Raw genomic sequence first — 19271 nt, 5'->3', positions numbered from 1 at the left:
AATGGGGAGGAAAGTGGGGGTGAGAGATGGAGAGACTCGTGACCCAGGTGATATTATTTGAGCCCCTGACACCACAGTGTCTATACTTTTTAATCCTGTGAACCTACAGATTTCCTTCTTGTTTAAGCTATTTGAATTGAGTTTTCTGTAGCTTGCAACCCAAGGAGTTCTAATTAATGCCTACAGGTGTGGAAGAACCCTGATCTGGCCTGGTTTTCAAACCTCTCTCATCTTCGTTTTCTCATTCATAAGATAAGAACTTTAGACATAGCTTAATCACTAAAGTCCTTATAGGACTTTAGAGTGCTTAATGCATTCCTATTTAAGACACTACATGTCTACTTAATAAAAACTCAAATACTCCATTGTATTTCTGGTCTGTTCATACTCATGCAAACACACAAAATTCACAATCATCTTAAAATTAGTACTTCTACTGGGTTTTAGCTGTGGTCAACCAAATTACTGAACTTTGTATCACAAGTGATTATGCAAGTTAATTACTATTTTAATAAAACTCATTTGATTTTTAGAGGTTCTCTACATGTTAAAATTAAAAATTACACTTTTAACAGTTATCTCTGAAGGTGTTGGGCAAAGCATGAAGCCACGCAGGAAAACTGTTTCTGATCCAGATGAAAATGGTTTTACGTTGAGTCCGTCTTAAAACAATGGCCTGCCTATCTGAGGATGTCTCTTAATTGCTAAAAAATAAAATGATGCAATGATTACAGTTAATATTTCACCATTCTAACTATTCTGCATCGTCTTCATCTGAATGGGATGTATTTCAGAACTGAGATCAACATCAGGTATAATGAATTTTTCTTATACGTTACAGGATGAGCAGACAGCTGGGATAATTGAAGAAAGAACCACATTTGCAGACAGGGGACTCCACCTGCTGTATGACCTTGTAAGTCACCAAGAACCTGTCCCCTCCAGGCTCCTCGCCTATCAAACCAAGGAAATGCCTCCTCCAAAAAAACGTGAAGATTAAAAATACATAATATAGAGGAAGGAACCTCAAACACATCCAGGCATATAAGTAACTGAATTTGAATCTGAATGTCCGTAAGAACATTCATGTTGTAAATCCCCACCCACACCCGCCGGAGGACTGTCCTTGTTGCTCGGAATATCTGAGCTTAAATACGTTGGTGAAGAGAGCCCTGGACGGGGAGTCAGCAACATTCAACTCCTGACCCTGACATTCATCTCTTTGGCCTTCACTTTCTTCTACAAAGTTAGACAAATGGCCACGATGAACTCTACGATGATTCTAAGCTCTAAAAGTCGACAAAATGTGTTACCATCTGTTGGTTCGCAAGCTCGGGAGCTTCCAGGGTGAGATCTGATACTGGCCCCCATACGGTGAGGACAAGCCAGACCCCTCTGGATTGGTGGATGGCAGGTTTAATAACCAAGGGAACTTATATATGTGGTATGTCCTGGGTGCCGCAAGACAGACAGATCTCTGCACCCGCCCGCCAGAATCTTCAATTTTACAGAGGTGCAGTCATGTATTCTCAGTCCAGATGGTCTCAACATCGCATTGCTCTCTCAGGGCTACATCCTTGAACGTGGCCCTCACTATGGGAATGGTGGGCAGAATGCACACTCTAAGGACAGGGGAGGGGTAAGGAACCACTGATTGCCCGGGCTGAACTGGTGGGTCAACTAGCAGTCAGTGGCCTCCTCCAACACATTTTTAATCAGTGCTAAGTGACCGCCAGTGAAAGGATGAGTTCCTCAGATGATTAACCTTGCTTTGAAAAAGAATGCCTCCTCCTCCACTCTCCCAGCATTCTATAAAAATGTGTCTCAGTGTCAGACTGTCATTAGGACAAGGCTGGAAGATTTCAAGTCATGGGAACGGAGGGATGAGTGGGAAGCAGGGGTTCACGCTGAGCCCTTGACCGGAGGATTCAGTTTGTTTTATGCGCTTCTCTCGGCCACAGACTATCCAGGGTTGCCAGAACTGCCAGCTCCCTGAAGGCAGTTTGTCTGGGGGAGAAGCCTGTGTATTAGGGGCCATATTGAGCTCATAAAACACCCAATTCCCACTCCTTTCTAAACCACACTGCTCAAATCCCATTCCCTGAGGACATTACCCAGGTTCAGGTTGTAGGAACCAAGTAGCCTGGGGGTGGTTGCTAAGCAACAAGTGATCTCCGGGGCCTGCAGTCCTGCCGGCCCATCATCAGGTGCAGGGGGTCCCACCTCCCCATCCACTCAGATTCCTCATTTATACTGAGCTCATTAAAAACTAGCAATATATGTGCTCTCCATAAACCTACGGGAGCTACTTCCTTAACAAACCAATGTGCTCAGATGTTACTGCAACCCACCGTGATAACTGGGGAGGCTCCACGTCACCTTGTGATGTAGTCAATGTGCCTGATGGGTGCCAGGGCCTAGGAGAAGGGGACTGCCTAGGATACCTGAAGGTCATCCACCAGATGCCAAGACCTTTCTCAAGCTGTATGTGGCTAACTTATGATCCGGATGGCCTTGCATTGTTGTTTTTTCCATTTTCTGGCCTCAGTTTTCTCCTCAGTGAAATGAAGCGACTGGACCAATAACATCTAGGGCCACTTATTCATGGTGGCTCAGGTGCCCCTGGCCAGCTCTCTATTTCTCCCAAAGGAGCTCAGCAGACAACAGGCACTGGAATGAGGGATGAATCACTGGGATGGACAGGCAGTGCTTGGGGCCCAGGCTCAGCCAGAGGACAAAGCTCTCCAGTGCACAGGCCTTCCTGGGAGGGAGCCACGGGACACTGGGCTCTTTCATGAAGAGACAATGGAGCTGGGCAAGCAGAGTGCCATGAGAACTGGGGCCACAGATCAGGCCAGGAATGGAGTATCTGGGATGCTGTGTGCCCAGGCAAGGACAGAAGCAAGAAGACATCAATCTGGGATATGAGCAGAGGCTGCAAGTAACCACCCCAGGGAGGATCCTGGGCTCAGCCTGTATAAGAAGGTAACACAGATGGAAATGCACTTGTCAGTTCCTTGAAAAGTTAAATATAGAATTGAAATATATTCCTAGATATAGACCCAAAAGAACTGAAAACAGGTACTCAAACAATTACTTGTACAGGCATGTTCATAGCAGCACGAGTCACAACAGCCAAAAGGCAGAAACAACCCAAACGTCCAGCAACTGATGAACAGACAAATGTCATAGAATGCAACGGAATAGCATTCAGTCATAAAAAGGAATGAAGTGTCGATACATGCTACAATGTGGAAGAATCTCAAAAACATTATGCTAAGTGACAAGCCACACACCAAAGGTCAGATATCGCATGATTCCATTCATATGAAATACCAAGAACAGGTAAATCCACAGAGACAGAATGCAGATTGGTGGTTGCTAGGGACTGGGCAGAATGGGCAGCAACTGATTAACGGGTACAACCCTTTTAGGGTGACGAAAATGTTCTGTAACTAGAGAGATGTTGAGTCCACAACACTGTGAATGTACTAAATGCCACTGAATTGTTCACCCAAAAATGGTTACGTTTCTATCATGTGAATTTGCCTCAATAAAAACAGTTTTTTAAGATATCACACACCCCTTGGAAATACCTGGGATGGTGTATGATACAGGCACTAGAGGATTATGAAAAACCACGGGACACGTCGGGACTTTACTACCTCTCCATGGCGATACACCCAATGACCACTGATGTGTCTTTCTATGCCTTTAGGTTCTTTCTAATGCACTGTGGTCAGAGCTCTAAGAATAGAATGCTAGAACTCTCCAGTAAATAGGCTCCTTTCCAGGTTTCTGTTTAGGAGTTTACATCAAGAGGCAAGCAGCTGTTCATTTGTAGGCTCCACCAAGGAAGCAGATCTGCTGGGGAACCAGACGAGAATAAAGACTCTCTTTTCTGGGAAAGAAGATCCATCTTTGCTGAGGAGGCCATTTTCAAGGGATCCACATGGAAAAGGAAGGGAGAGGAGAGGCAGGGAGCCCAACGGCACTGTCCCCGTCAAAAGCCTTGTCACCTACCGTTCTCCGTCCCCCAGACAACACTGCATGTGAACCATTTTTCCAAATATAAGGGAGAAAGAACAAAGGAATCACAAGTACTCATATACTAGTAGGAAAAGCCAAGGTTAGGAAAAAGGGCTCTTGACTATCTCCTAAACTCCCACGGGCTCTTCTTGAAGAAAGACAGATATCATATGATATCGCTTATATGTGGAATCTAAAAAAGGGTACAAATGGGGGCTTCCCTGGTGGCGCAGTGGTTGAGAGTGCGCCTGCCAATGCAGGGGACACGGGTTCGTGCCCCGGTCCGGGAAGATCCCACATGCCGCAGAGCGGCTGGGCCCGTGAGCCATGGCCACTGAGCCTGCGCGTCCGGAGCCTGTGCTCCGCAACAGGGGAGACCACAGCAGTGAGAGGCCCATGTACCGCAAAAAAAAAAAAAAAAAGGGTACAAATGAACTTATCTACAAAACAGAAATCGAGTTACAGGTGTAGAAAACAAACTTATGGTTAGCAGGGGTAAGGGGGGGAGGGATAAATTGGGAGGTTGGGATTGGGATTGACATAAACACACTACTATATATAAAATAAATAACTAATAAGGACCTACTGTATAGCACAGGAAACACTACTCAATACTCTGAAATAGTCTATATGGGAAAAGAACCTAAAAAAGAGTGGATAGGGCTTCCCTGGTGGTGCAGTGGTTAAGAGTCTGCCTGCTAATGCAGGGGACACGGGTTCGAGCCCTGGTCTGGGAGGATCCCACATGTCGTGGAGCAACTGGGCCCGTGAGCCACAACTACTGAGCCTGCACGTCTGAAGCCCGTGCTCCATAACAGGAGAGGCTGCGATAGTGAGAGGCCCGTGCACCGCGATGAAGAGTGGCCCCCGCTTGCCACAACTAGAGAAAGCCCTTGCACAGAAACGAAGATCCAACACAGCAAAAATAAAATAAATAAATTAATAAATTCCTACCCCCAACATCTTAAAAAAAAAAAGCGTGTATATGTGTATATGTATAACTGATTCACTTTGCCGTGCTCCTGAAACTAACACAACGTTGTAAATCAACTATACTCCCATAAAAATTTTTTTTTAAAGTCCTCTTCCAAGCGTACAAAACATCTCAAGGGTTCACTGAAGGTGAAGGAAGCAAGGAAACCTCACATAAGGGATTATTTTAAAGATGTCAGCATCATTTTTTAACACTCTAAAGGCTGAACAAAATAATAACAAATTTTTCCTTAGGAAACAAAAAGAGTGATTTCCCTTTCAGTCAGTATAGCCCCAAATCCCCAGCCCACCCCGTCCTACCCTCTATTTATAAAAGAAAAACATAATATTAAATTTACTTCTCTCCAGCTGAGAGTTTATTTTAAACCTCACAGAAATGCTAATATTATTTCTCGTTTCTCTGTCTCTCTTATTATTTCTCTCATTATCAAGCTTTTCTACGGAAATAAAAGAATTCCCTTTTGCACAACCGAAAAACCAATGACCAATTTTAAAGAGTGAAAATGAAGACAGAAGACCACAAAAATTCCTGGTCAGATAAAAGGGATTGTTCTCAAGGGAAACAGTGTTAAATACATGACATGAAATTAAAGCATAAGGGAATCTGCGTTTTGTTGAATATTAAGATGAGTCCTTTTCTGCCCAAGCCTGGATGGAGAACACTTCTTGAAATCAGAACATTACATCACCAAGAACTTCTAAGAAATACTCTATTATCCAATAATGGCCATTAAAATTAACTTGGTGATTTTAACAAAATACTAAGAAACCCATGCCAACTATTAAAGGGGAAGCGTGCTGAGCAGTTCTTTTAAAAAAATAAATGAAGCATCTTAATGCTTGCAGTGTTTCAGCTTCAAAAAACTCAAGACAAATAACAAGTATTTAAATATGATTTAGAAAATCTATGCTAGCCCTTCTTAAGATAGACATAAACTGGGGCTATGTTTAATTATACATTCTAAAAAGGCAATAGGATCAGTCCTATCGACATAAATCTTGGCCAAAACGGAATTCTTTAAAAGCAAACTCCTGGTTCAAATTGGGTAATTCTCAAAATATTGTACAATGTAGTACTGGTATCAAACATTAGAATTCTAATGAAAATTTACTGACCACCCCATGGATGAGTTTGGCTAAATAAAAAACAAAAATTATAAGCTTCTAAAGGGCAAAACAATGACTATAAGCAGAGTCAAAAGAAAAAAGATAAATAGGGAAAAACTATTAATAACACAAAGGACAAAGGACTAATTTTCTCACTAACAATGTGCTATGGCAGATCAATTTTTTTTTTTTTTTACCACACCAGGCAGCATGCAGGATCTTAGGTCCCCAACCGGGGATCAAACCCATGCCCCCCCTGCACTGGGAGCACAGAGTCTTAACCACTGAAACCCCAGGGAGGTCCCACAGCAGATCAGTTTAAAAAATGAACAACCCAAAAGAAAATTAGGCAAAAATAAGAATAGGCAATTCATTAAAAAATGTTCTCCTTCATTCATAATTTTTAAAATGCAATGAGAACCACTGAGATACCATGTTTTACCTATCAGTTAACACACAGAAATAAAATCTGAGATACCAGTATTAACAAAAATGTGGGTGAACAGGCCTTCTCAAGTGCTGTTAGCAAATAAGCAAAGCTGCTCAATCTGTTTGGATGGCAATTTAGCAATATTTACTAGAGTGTTTAACGTATGCAACTTTTGACATACATATATATACACATATGTCATTGCATATAATTATATACATACATATATAGTCATTGCAACATCATTTATAATGGACAAATGGAAATAGTGTATTTCAGTAAAGACTGGATACATAAATATTCACATGATGGAATACTATTCAGCCATCAAAAAGAACGAGTTTGCTTTCTGTTTTAAGATATAGTAAGATGTTCATAGTAGATTAAGAAAACATTTGCAAAACAGTATGCACAAGATGATATCGTCTTTATATAAAATAGGTGCATGGATATATGAGTATTTACATATGCTTCACATATGTTTATATGTACAGAGAGGAAAACGTAAAGAAAGCTACACACCAAAATGTGAACAATGACTACTGCAGAGGCATGAGATTAGCAGAAGAGGGGGAGAAAGGGTAAGATAAGTTTACCAGTAGGCCTTATTCACTATATTTTTATAGGTTTTTAATGTCCTAACACAGTTTGATGGTTGCCCTTAAAAGGGCCCAAGAAGATGTAAAACTATGAGCTAAATTATTATCTTAAATGCAAGCTAAGAAAATTTGCCTTGTGTAATTATTTGGCAAGAATTTAAACTGCCATTGAGAAGCCCGTTAGAGCAAAGCTGGTAATCAGAGCAGGGATTAGTTGGGCTTTTTGGGTAAGGTTGCCAGATTTAGCAAATTAAACATAAAGAACTCCCAGTTAAATTTGAATTTCAGAAAAACAATGTGCAATATTTGGGACACAGAAAACAAAATTCATTTTTTATCTGAAATTCAAATTTAACTGAGCATCCTGTATTTTAGCTGGCACCCCTATTTGGGGGCTACTTCACAGTCCCAGGCTGGCTCTTGGTACATGCTTTCGTCCCTGCCCAGAAGTTTCTCGTGTATTTAGCTAGCTTCTTCTTTCTCTGTGCTAGTAGTTATTTTATTGGTGGAAGATTTCTTCAAGAATCTCATGAAACTTGTGAGCCATTCCCCAGGAGAACAAATATGTACAAAAGGTGACATCTCGGGAAATCCCTGGTGGCGCAGTGGTTAAGAATCCGCCTGCCAATGCAGGGAACATGGGTTCAAGCCCTGGTCCGGGAACAGATCCCACATGCTGAGGAGCAACTAAGCCCGTGTGCCACAACTACTGTGCCTGTGCTCTAAAGCCCACAAGCCACAACTACTGAGCCCACATGCCACAACTACTGAAGCCCGCGTGCCTAGCGCCTGCGCTCCACAACAAGAGAAGCCACCGCAATGAGAAGCCCGTGCACCACAATGAAGAACAGCCCCTGCTCGCCGCAACTAGAGAAAGCCCGCACGCAGCAACGAAGACCCAACGTAGCCAAAAATAAATAAATAAATTTATTAAAAAAAAAAAAGTTGGCATCTCAGGACATCTGTATACTCTTGAAACCACCTGTAGATTCCAGATTAAGAACTCTAATTTCTATCTAGGTGTGACGTGCTATCCTGATTCTTGGAATTCCATGTCATCTCAACAAATTTAAAGGACTCACACAACCTGATTTCAAGACTTACTCTAAAACTACAGTAATCTAGGTCGTATGGAATTGGTGAAAGGATAGATATATAAAGTCAATGGAATGGAATAAAATAGACCCACATATGTATAGCTGAACAATTTTCAACAAAGGTGCCAAGATAATTCAGTGGAGATGGACAATCTTGTCAACAAATATTTCTGGAACAACTGGATATCCATGTGCCAAAAAAATGAATAAAAACTACTCATACACTGCACCACATACAAATATTATCTCTAAATGGGTCAAAGACTTAAACGTAACACCTAAAACAATACAATTCCAGAAGAAAATACAGGAGAAATTTTTTGTGACCTTGGATTAAGCAAAGATTTCTTACAGAGGACGCAAAAAAGCACAAACCATAAAAGAAAAAGTGGATAAATTAGACTTCACCAGTATTAAAAACCTGCCCTTCAAAAGACACTGTCAAGAAAATAAAAAGACAAGCCACAGTTTGGGAGAAAATATTTGCAAGTCACATACGGAATAAAGGATGTGCATCCAAAATCTAGAAAGAACTCCATAACTCATTTGAACCAAACACTTCATCAAAAAAAAAAAAAGGTATGGATGGCCAATAGCACAAAAAAAAATGCTCAGTATCATCTATCGTTACGAAAATGCAAACTAACACTGCAATGTGATGCCACTATACACCTATTACAATAGCTAAAATCTAAATCACCAACGATACCAAAAACTGACAAGGATGCAAGCAACTGGAACTCTCATTTAATGCTGACTGGGATGCAAAATGACATAGTAATCCTGGGAAACAGCCTGGCAACTTCTTATAACGTTTAACATGCACTTACGCATGACCCAGCAATCCCACTCCTAGGTACTTACTAAAGAGAAATGAAAACATGTACACTTAAAGACCTGTACGTGGACGTTTTACTCATAATCAGCAAAAACTGGAAACCACCCAAATGTCATGAATCGGTGAAAGGATAAATGAAATTGCAGTATATCCATACAATGGAATACTACTCGGCAATAAAAAGAAATTACTGATGCATGCAACCTCAGAAGCATTACACTAATAGAAGCAGCACACATGTTGTGTGGTTTAATTTATATGATATTCCGGAAACTGCAAAACTGTAAGGACAGAAATCAGACCAGCAGAGGCCAGGGGCTGGGCCTGGGGAGAGGGTTTACTACAAAGGGGCATGAGGAAATTTATGGAGGTGATGAGCTATTCTATATCCTAATTGTGGTGACAGTTACACAACTATATTTCAAAAATCCTAGAACTGAAGGCTTAAAGGGGTGAATTTTGCTGTATATAAATTATACCTTAATTTTTGAAAGAGACTGAAAATCCTTTGTGTAAGGAGTAATCAGGAAGGTCAGTTTGAAGTTAGAGAGTTTGGTTTTCTTTTCATATTTTCTAGATAAAATGTTCCCTTTCTTGGGTAATATACTGAAGATATACTTAACGTTTTTCCCATTCTAATACATTTCACTTCGCTTAAAAATTAAGGATGGGATTTTGCTCCAAATAACATATTTTGGAAATCTGACCTGAACACTGTCAGAAACTGTCAATCACCCTTACTGGGCTGTCCTTCCACTGGGCGGATATCAGTCCATTTACTACAGACTCTGGGGTTCTGATTTCCCATGGAAAAGAGGGACTAGATCCTTTTCATCTCAGGTAATCACTTCCACCACAAAATGCCTTCCCTAAAGGAGTTTCAATCTGCCTCTGAAACCCAAAAGTAATTACAAATGCTCCCTTAAATTAATTACAAGCAGCAGATAATTGTCAGCATTGGAATTCTAAAGGACGTGCCAGCTTTCAGGAACCCTTAGCAAAAGATAGCAGACATTTCTCTTTCCAAGTGCCTTTCCTTTAAGTACACTTATTTCATTGCACAAATCCTCACTCTTTTCCAAAAGCCCTATGCCATTTCTCTCTCTTAAGAAAGAAAAACCTTAACATTACACAAACCCAAAGCATCCCTGCAGAAACTAAAACTGCCAGAACTGGCACCGCTACCAATTTTTCCTCTGGTTCCCCTCCAGCACTCACTTTGAAAGTCACAAACAAGGAGCAGTTTGAGGCAAATGCAGTGTAATAATAGCAAAAACATTATACTTGAAGCCCCAACGCTGGGGCCCAGCTCTCCAATGCTGTCACCGAGCTGTATGACCCCAGGTAAGTTTCCTTAGCCATGAAATGGAGAGTGGTATCCACTTTTACAGAAATAGCAGTTCGTATGCACAGAGGGCCAACTCTGTGCCAGGGGGATTACGAGCTACTCTGTTCATCCTTCCAAACATCCTATGAATGAATGAGGAATTGAGGTTAAGAAAGCTAATAAGCTCCTAAGAAGCAAGAAGGATAAACAATAACAAAAAGTTTGCAAATATAAGTAAATATAAGTAGACATTTCTGCATAATAATAATATTACAATTGTTGAATTTGTGTTTTATAAAATAGGTCATGATTAAATTTTGAACAATTAAAAAAAAGCGGGGGGGCTTCCTTGGTGGCACAGTGGTTAAGAATCCGCCTGCCAATGCAGGGGACACGGGTTCAAGCCCTGGTCCGGGAAGATCCCACACGCCGTGGAGCAACTAAGCCCGTGCACCACAACTACTGAGCCCGCATACCACAACCACTGAAGCTGACGCACCACAACTACTGAAGCCCATGGGCCTAGGGCCCGTGCTCCGCAACAAGAGAAGCCACCGCAATGAGAAGCCCGCGCACCGCAATGAAGAGTAGCCCCTGCTCGCCACAACTAGAGGAAGCTTGCGTGAAGCAACAAAGATCCAATGCAGCCAAAAATAAATAGAAGTAAAAAAAAAATAAAAGGTAATAAGCTTGTAGTGACCGAGGGCGGATTCTAAACCTCTAAATTCACACCCCAAACCCCTACAGCTGGTGTTTCCTTTCCCTACCACACACGCCTCCCTGGAAGTAAACTAACTTCAGTGTCCAAACATATTAAACAAGGTCTGATGTACAATGAAAAGTTAAAGTCTGCCCAGGATGACTCTCGAGATCGAAGACAAGGGCTCTGTTTATCCATTGGTATATCTCCTACTGCATCCAGCCTTAGTGGCTGGCCCTAGAGCCTGTCTATAGACACCCCTGGAGAAGAAAGGACAGAGGGAGGATAAGGGAAGGGGAAGGGGGACCAGCCTTTATTTAGCTCAGTCAAATAAAAACGGAAGAATAAATTCTTTCCACCAACGTTTACGGAAACATTCAGCCAACCTCTTCCTTTGTCACGGGCCAGACAAATATTTTCAGCTTTACAATCCATAGTCTGTTGCAACTGCTCCACTCTGCTGGTGGAGCCCAGCAGCAGATAAGACTTAAATGAATGGGCGTGGCTGTGTTCCATAAAGCCTGATTGACACTGGAATTTGAATTTCATATCATTTTCATGCGTCCCAAACTCTGATTCTTATTTTGATTTGTTTCCAACCATTTTAAAATGTTAAAACCATTCTTGGCTGGTTGCCTGTCTGCTGTCCGGTGCCTGATGCTCCTGTAATCCTGAACCTTACAGCCCTGTCAGGGGTCCTGCTCTGCCCTCACTCACCCTGGGGAGCAGGGAGGGGTGACTTAGAGAAGCCCCTCCTCTTTTTTTTTTTTTAGCGGTACGCAGACCTCTCACTGCTGTGGCCTCTCCCGTTGCCAAGCACAGGCTCCGGACGCGCAAGCTCAGCGGCCATGGCTCACGGGCCCAGCCACTCCGCGACATGTGGGATCTTCCCGGACCGGGGCACGAACCCGCGTCCCCTGCATCGGCAGGCGGACTCTCAACCACTGCGCCACCAGGGAAGCCCAGCCCCTCCTCTTAAAGACAACTGCACTAAGACTCACAGTGTGAGTGTTGACCGAAGACAGGTCAGTGTTCAAATGGAGCAATGAATGATTCCATAAAAGGCTAGGTGGCCAGCGCATGGTCAGTCCACATTGTTCTCTTACTGTTTTTGACACCCACCTGGTAAGGGGGGTACAGAGGAGGAACTAACAGAAGTGAATGCTGTAGGGAGTCAGCAGCAAAATCCCAGTTTTCTAGCATCTGATACATCACAACCAAAGAAATGAATCTCCACTGGTGGAATTTTAGTCTCTTTGGAAAACGGGTAAGAAAGAAAGATTTTTTTTTTGGTCCAAGGGAAAAACATGAAATAAACAAGAGTCCTCTTACAGATACGCACAATGGATACCTTTTAGTAGGTGTCTCCTCTTGGCCAGTCACTGGACTAGATACTTTTCTAAGCCACAAAAACCTTCAAAGTTGGCATCAGGGTCCCATTTTCACAGATGAGGAAACCACGCTGCAGAAAAACTAATTACTTCCCCGAGGACACTCAGAGTCCACCCTAGGTCTGATTCCCACATCTGGACTCAACACTTCATCACATACCACCTTCGTGGAGACTTCAAGTCCACTCTGAGATGCAAAATCTTTGCCATTGGAGGAAAGTGTGGGCCAGAAATTCCAGGCTCTGGATGCTCTTGGATGAGAAGGGCCAAGAGCAGGCGGGACTGTATTCTTTTTCTCTGCCACAGGCCACATGTTGGGCAGGCTGTCAGGGGAGATGACCAGAGTCTAGCGGGGGCTTCCCTATCCTGGTCCTACAGTAGAATTACTTGGAGGACATTTAAAAATCACAGGTGCCCAGGCCCCACCAATTAAGTCAGAACTTGGGGGATGTGGGACAGTGGGACGCAGGCACTCATTTTTGTTAAAGCTCCTGGGGGACTCTACAGGCAGCCAGGGTTCAGCACCAGTGTAGGTGAAGGAGGAAGGAGGAAATATAAAGAAGTTCTATCCACAAACTTTACTGTGCTGTTGGACTTTCTGTCTGGGAGGCAAGATCCTATAGTCCCTGCCTCTGGGTTGGGCAGCGCTGACCACAGCTGCCTCCTGGATCGGTAAGAAGATCTAAAAATACAGCTCAGCCATTCGGTTTTCTGACTCAAATACCCTTCGGCCTCAGATAGGTTTTCTTTCCTGTCTGATGCCTGAAATGAGGGCATAAACAAAAGCATTTTGGATGGTACCGTGTCACATGAGAAGCTTAAGCAAAGAAGCTGAAGACAGAAATGTGTTTTTGTCAGGTGGCCAAACTGAGAAAAATGATGTTTCCTAAGAATTCATCAGATAAACCAAATAAGAAAATCACTCCATTTTCATGATACCAAGGAAAACAACTGTTTCTTTCCTTTATTAAAAGTGTTCAGAGGATTTTGATGAGCTTCATTCATTTATTTCAAAAGAAAACAAAGTCACTGAGAATCTTCTGAGAAACTATTTCAGAATAAAAAGAACTATACATTTATCAAAATTTCAGTACAATGAATTTTTTTCATTTTTAAAACTGATCTCGTAGCATAACTCATCCTAGTAGGGAGAAAAAGCTGAGTCTGTTCATTGAAGGAAAACAATCACAGGCACTGAATAGACTGGTGTAATCATATTTTATATGAGAAACAGATAATCCTTTTCCTAGTAGTATACCTTGTATTTGTGCAACATTTTACTTTTTTTCAAAACGTTTTACATTCATTCTCCCATCCTCCTTTATCGAAAAAAATTTCACAATGTCCCATTTATTAATTGTATCTTTTCTAAAAAGAAAATAAGACAAGCATTCTAGTCCATTTTGGAGATATGAACACTGAAGTCCAGGGATGTTCGATGGCTCTCCCAAGGTCACAAAAAGTTAGTAGAAAAGCCAGAGAAAGAAGCAACGTCTCTTGACAGCTAATATAGGAGATTTTGCACATATCACAATGTGAGTCTGTGTGGGTGTGCGTGTGTGTGCATATGTGCAAAAAGTCCAGCAGAGAAGGCTGAAGCCGTGCAAAGAGCTAGAATTCTTTGTTGTTGTTTGTTAGCAAACTTCAGTCAAAATGGATTCATCTGAAGCAGAACCATTGTTTCAAGTTCCATGTTAAATCAAAGAGAGGGTTATAGAATCAGCTTAGTGGGTAAAACTACATAAAAAGCAGCTACACAAGCCCCTGTTTCCTCCAAGTGCAGAAACTGACACATTTTCATTCTAATCCCAAAGGATAAGATTCCTAGAGAACATAACATGAAGAAACAAACAGGTGTCTGACTGCTTGAATATTTGGCAAAGAATTAATTCATTAAAAGAGCTGGATTAAAACAAAATAATACAAATAATACAAATTTAAATAATCTCTACCTTGGATGGAAGGCCCAATGGAAGGGAGGAGTTCCTGTACCACTCACCCGAAAAGAAAAATTGGTCCAGCAGCTGCCACCTCTGATACCTGCCTGCTTCCCCAAATGAAACAGAAAGGCAAGAACAGCAGCCTCAATGTTTTTTAATTTGAAGTTTTTTCAAACCCATCAGAAATACTTATGTTTCTTTTATGTAGTGTCCATATGCTTGTCATCATGGTAAAAATAACTTCAGCCAGGACCTACAATTCTAACTCTGAGTGAAGGTCTTGCTTGGTGGGTAGCATAAGGGGAATTTGCTGTGTCTTTATCAGGCTTTTCACTCCAGCTGGGCACAGCCATCAACCTGTGTTTCAGAGCAAAACCAGGTGTTTTAAAGCAAACCCAGCCTCAGAAATCACTCCATCCCTTTTTTACTGCTAAGACTCAAAGAGGTTAGAGCGCTAATTTAAGGTCACACAGCTAAAAATAACAGGGCCAGGACTGGACTTTCATCTCCACGCCGTTCGGACTCTACAGCTCTACATCAAGCCAGCTAATGGGTTCAACTCCCACACTGACTTAACAGGGTGACCTTGGGCCTCTCATTTAACTTTTCTGCACTTCATCTAAATAATGGGCATGGTTACAGCACCCAGCTCATAGGACACCATGAGGATTGGAGAGCTATATCTGTAAAGCCTCTGAAACATTGCTGGCACGTGGCAAGTGCTTGAGAAAAGAGTTAGCAATCACCATCATCATCACAGTCATCACTGTCATCATGTCTCTGTAGGTTAGATTTCCATATACATTTTTATTTTTTTCACATCTTTATTGGAGTATAATTGCTTTACAATGGTGTGTTAATTTCTGCTTTATAACAAAGTGAATCAGCTATACATATACATATGTCCCCATATCGCTTCCCTCTTGCATATACATTTTTAGAATCCACTGAATGCTCATGATTTAATAGGTCTAAGTATGTTAGAGGACTTAGAAAAGATGTATCTTAAGCATGAACAGGGGCTCGCACGGTTTGATCCTCCCACCAGCACCAAAGGAAAGAACATCTAGGCTTTCTAATCATTTTGCCTCCATGTGGGCAGAAGGGGAAGAGGGACAGGTGTGGCTTGAAAGCTGTCAGCAGTCAAACATCAAACAACAGAATCAGACTCTTTATCACCAACCTTGTGAGGCAGATCCCATCCTCGAAGATGGGAACCTGAGACTCGGTTTAGATCACCTGTCACAGCAGGTTCAAGGGCAGCAGCTCAGCTTCAAATGCACACATCCTCCTTCACACCACACAGTTCCCAGATTCTGTGAGTTCCTATCGCTGGGTGATACCAGAAGCACCGCCTGGACTCAGGGGCTTGCCCAAACACCAGCCAGCTGACCACACAAAAGCTGAAGACAGCCTTAATACATTTTAATCCCAACTAGTGGTTCATGGTTTTCTTAATTTTAAACACATACTGAAAAAAGGAGGAGGAGGGAGTGGGAAGGAGAAGAGGAAGGAAGGAAGGAAGGAAGGAAGGAAGGGAGGGAGGGAGGGAGGGAGGGGGAGGGGGAGGGGGGAGGGAGGGAGGGAGGAAGGGGAAGGGGAGGGGAAGGGGGAGGGGGAGGGGAAGGGGGAGGGGAGGGGGAGGGAGGAAGGGGAGGGGGAGGGGAGGGAGGAAGGGGAGGGGGAGGGGGAGGGGAGGGAGGAAGGGGAAGGAGGAGGGAGGAAGGGGAGGGGGAGGGAGGGAGGACTTCAGAGTTAGGTTCCAATGTTTTCATTGATAACATTATTGTCTTTGTAGTTGGGGGAGGGGTGACACTTGCTGTCTACAGAATTCTCTTCACGTACAGGTAAAATTCCATTTTCAATTTACCCAGCAAGCATGCGATTCTGTTTCAGCAAGCACACTGTCTGCAACGGCTAACATCCATTTCCCTTATCTGTAACTGAGTATGTGTAAGGGGTTTTTCCCCCTCTGTTTAACTTCTCTATTGAGATTGCCTTTTTCTCCCCACAGAAAATGAGAGTCTCAAGTGTTAATGCAAGAACATGAAAGATTAAATTAAAGTGATCAGGAATCAATTTCTTATGGGTTTACAAGGCTCTGAATCATCTCAGTTTAAGTTCTTCTGGGTAACCAAGCCAGAACCAGATCAGGTTCCAAATTTGCTCAGCTTTCCTGTTAGAATTAGTTACGCCAGCTCTCTTCAACTCGGAACTCCCAACCTAGTACTGCTTCTCCTCAGGTGGGCAGCATTCAGAGAGCTAAGACTGCCTCAGAAGGACCTAGAAGCCCGAATCTGTTTTGAACTAGTTGGTTCTGCAATATTTGTGTATTAGTTCATGACTCATTTCTGAATGAATACATTATATATCAAAACACTACTTAGGACAAAAAAAAAATTTACGCTTCTCTGAGTCATCTCTAGGAAGCAATAAAGAGGTCTTCCCCTTTCCTGAAGATTTCTTCTATTTTTAGAATCACCAAAAAAAAAAGTCTCAGAGTTGGGTTAAATCCCCAATGTCCAGTCTTTCTTCCCATTTACTTAAACTGATGTGCACTCTAACCTACCTTCTCCCGTCCATGTCTACTACACTCTGAATTCAAATTGACTGTTTCTTTCAAGGACAGATTTCAGACATGTAAATATGAGAGTGGTTTGATAGGAGCATTCAGGCAACTCACTTCTCCAGTAAAAGTCATATAGATCATCAGTCAACAGGGGAGATTAGTGAGCAAGATTCTGTCCTAATGGTTCGTGCGGCTCCAGCAGGCATCTCCCCAAAGAGTCCTCATTCCCCAGATGTACTCCGCGGGGTCGTAGCGCGCTCTCATCATTACCCTACTCCTAATCGTCAGCATCATCTCCCTTGAGGGAATTAAAGCTTATTGGAACCAATTAACAAAGAAGAGCACAACGTTGAAAAGATAGATTCAGCTTGATAATTTGCTACTACTGAGGAAAAACAGATTCTAGGAAATAGCAAAAATTGTCTGTCAAGGTCAAGTTTCTCAATCCCATTTAACTATATTAAAAAATACTGGCCTCTTACCCAAAGAAATAAAAGTGCATTTGAGCGTTTTCAAAGTAACTCTTGGGGCATTTAATCAAATTTATATGAAACAAACTCCTCCACTCCATATGTAAGAAAGAAAGCATCTGATCCCTTATACGTTCCACATTCACTTGGTTGAATTTAATAATTTCAGATAAATCCATCACTTGCCCTGCCCTGGAATAGAGACTTGGGGATTTTCTACCTGCACACACTGTGTGCCGAGTCGCCTACTGAAAATGTTGGTGTTAATAGGTTAGTAGGTTTCACCGAGCTTTTAACAAACTTGTAAGCCAGCCTTGTTTATTATCTGCCAAATTCTCTTGGAAATCCCAAATCCACGGTTAGCAGCTGGCCATCTCCCATCCCTCGCATGGCCCCAGGCTTCCTTGAAGCTTCCCGGTGCCCAGTTCACTCCCTGGCTGCCTACCCCAAACATGCGCCTCCAGGAGCGTCCGGCAGGGAAGGCGACACAACAAGCCCAACTCGCAACGTCCCCTCCAATGCTTCCTGCTGCTCCAACACTCCTCCTAAGCTCAGAAAGGGCTGGTCGCAGGCCGCGGGGAGGCAGCTGACCGCTCGGCCTCCGGCGGCTTTGTTAGAGACCTCAAGGGGGTTGGAAAGGAAGGAAAATGCCCGACCCCTGGGCACGGAGCCCGCCACTCCCTGCCACCCATACGGCTCACCCTCGACACACGCAGGATCCGGCGGGACAAGGAACAGGGGCCACCTGGACATGAACCCCGCCAGGGACGCTTGGAGCTGGTCCCTCTGCGTTGCCAGAACGGGTACCAAGACCCGGCTCTAGCGGAGTGTGGCTCGGCCCGGGCCGAGATGGGCGCGCCACTTGGCGGCTAATGGTCGTGCCAGGAGTACCAGAGCTAGCTAGCTAGGGTGGCTGCCAGGCCATGGAGCGGCGCGCTCCGAGAACCCCGGGCCGGCACGGCCGGAGTACCAGGGTGGGCAGAGAAGCGACACTTGCAAGGTCGGCCAGGGGTCCGCGTCCACGTGGGCCGAGAGGCCAGATCCATTCCCTTCCCGAAGGAGGAAAAGCTCCTGTCAGGCACCCTGGAGCTCCGCACCGGGTAGCGCGCAGTGGCCGGCGGGGAGAGGCTGCGGGTCCCCGGCCCGCGCCCGCCGCCGAGCCCGCCGCCGCGCCCGCCGCGTCCACTCACCTGGCAGTTGGCGCCAGAGATCCCGGCGGGACAGGTGCAGCTGTAGCCGGGGTCGCCGGCGGCGTCCGGGGACTGCGGGCCGGGCGCGGGGCGCGGGGTGCACACACCCCCGTTCCGGCAGGGCTGTGCGCCGCATGGCCCCGACACGGACAAGGACGCGGCAGGGACCGGGCTGGCCAGACAGCCGCTGCGGGGCCCCGCGCCGAGCAGCAGCAGCAGCAGCAGGGCGGGCGCGGGCAGCAGCTGCGCACCGGGCGCCGGGGCGCGGCGGGGCAGCATGGCCGACGGACCGGGCGCGGGAGCGGGAGCCGGGACTGAGGCGCGGCGGCGGCCCTGGCGGCGGGAGCGGCGGTGCTGGCGTCGAGAACTGCTCCGCGGCGCCGGGCGCTTCCTGCAGCTGCGGGATCCGCGGTTCCCGGGGCAACAGCGGGCGGGGCTTGTGGGCGGGGCAAGCGGGGGCGGGGCTCCGGGCGTGCGTGGGAGGAGAGGGTCGTGAGGACCCTTCCCCCACAGGGAATTGAGTCACGGGGAGCAGAATGGCCGTCCGGGGCCCCCAGCCCAGAGGGGTGCGGTCAGAGTCGTAGGTGTGTC

The 19271-nt window shown here is 44.5% G+C and overlaps 1 protein-coding gene across 1 annotated transcript in view; it reads right to left on the bottom strand.

The window, feature by feature from the left end:
- DNER (delta/notch like EGF repeat containing) overlaps positions 1–19046 on the bottom strand; it is a 324909-nt gene extending 305863 nt beyond the window's left edge. Inside the window, exon 1 of the mRNA XM_060015492.1 lies at positions 18681–19046. Coding sequence (XP_059871475.1) covers positions 18681–18959 — 279 coding nt within the window. The 5' untranslated portion in view covers positions 18960–19046. The remainder of the gene's footprint in view (positions 1–18680) is intronic.
- Between the last annotated feature and the right edge of the window lie 225 nt (positions 19047–19271).

Source organism: Delphinus delphis, chromosome 7 (assembly GCF_949987515.2).
Source record: "Delphinus delphis chromosome 7, mDelDel1.2, whole genome shotgun sequence".
Classification (NCBI taxonomy): Eukaryota; Metazoa; Chordata; class Mammalia; order Artiodactyla; family Delphinidae; genus Delphinus; species Delphinus delphis.
This window is presented reverse-complemented; position numbering and strand designations above follow the sequence as displayed.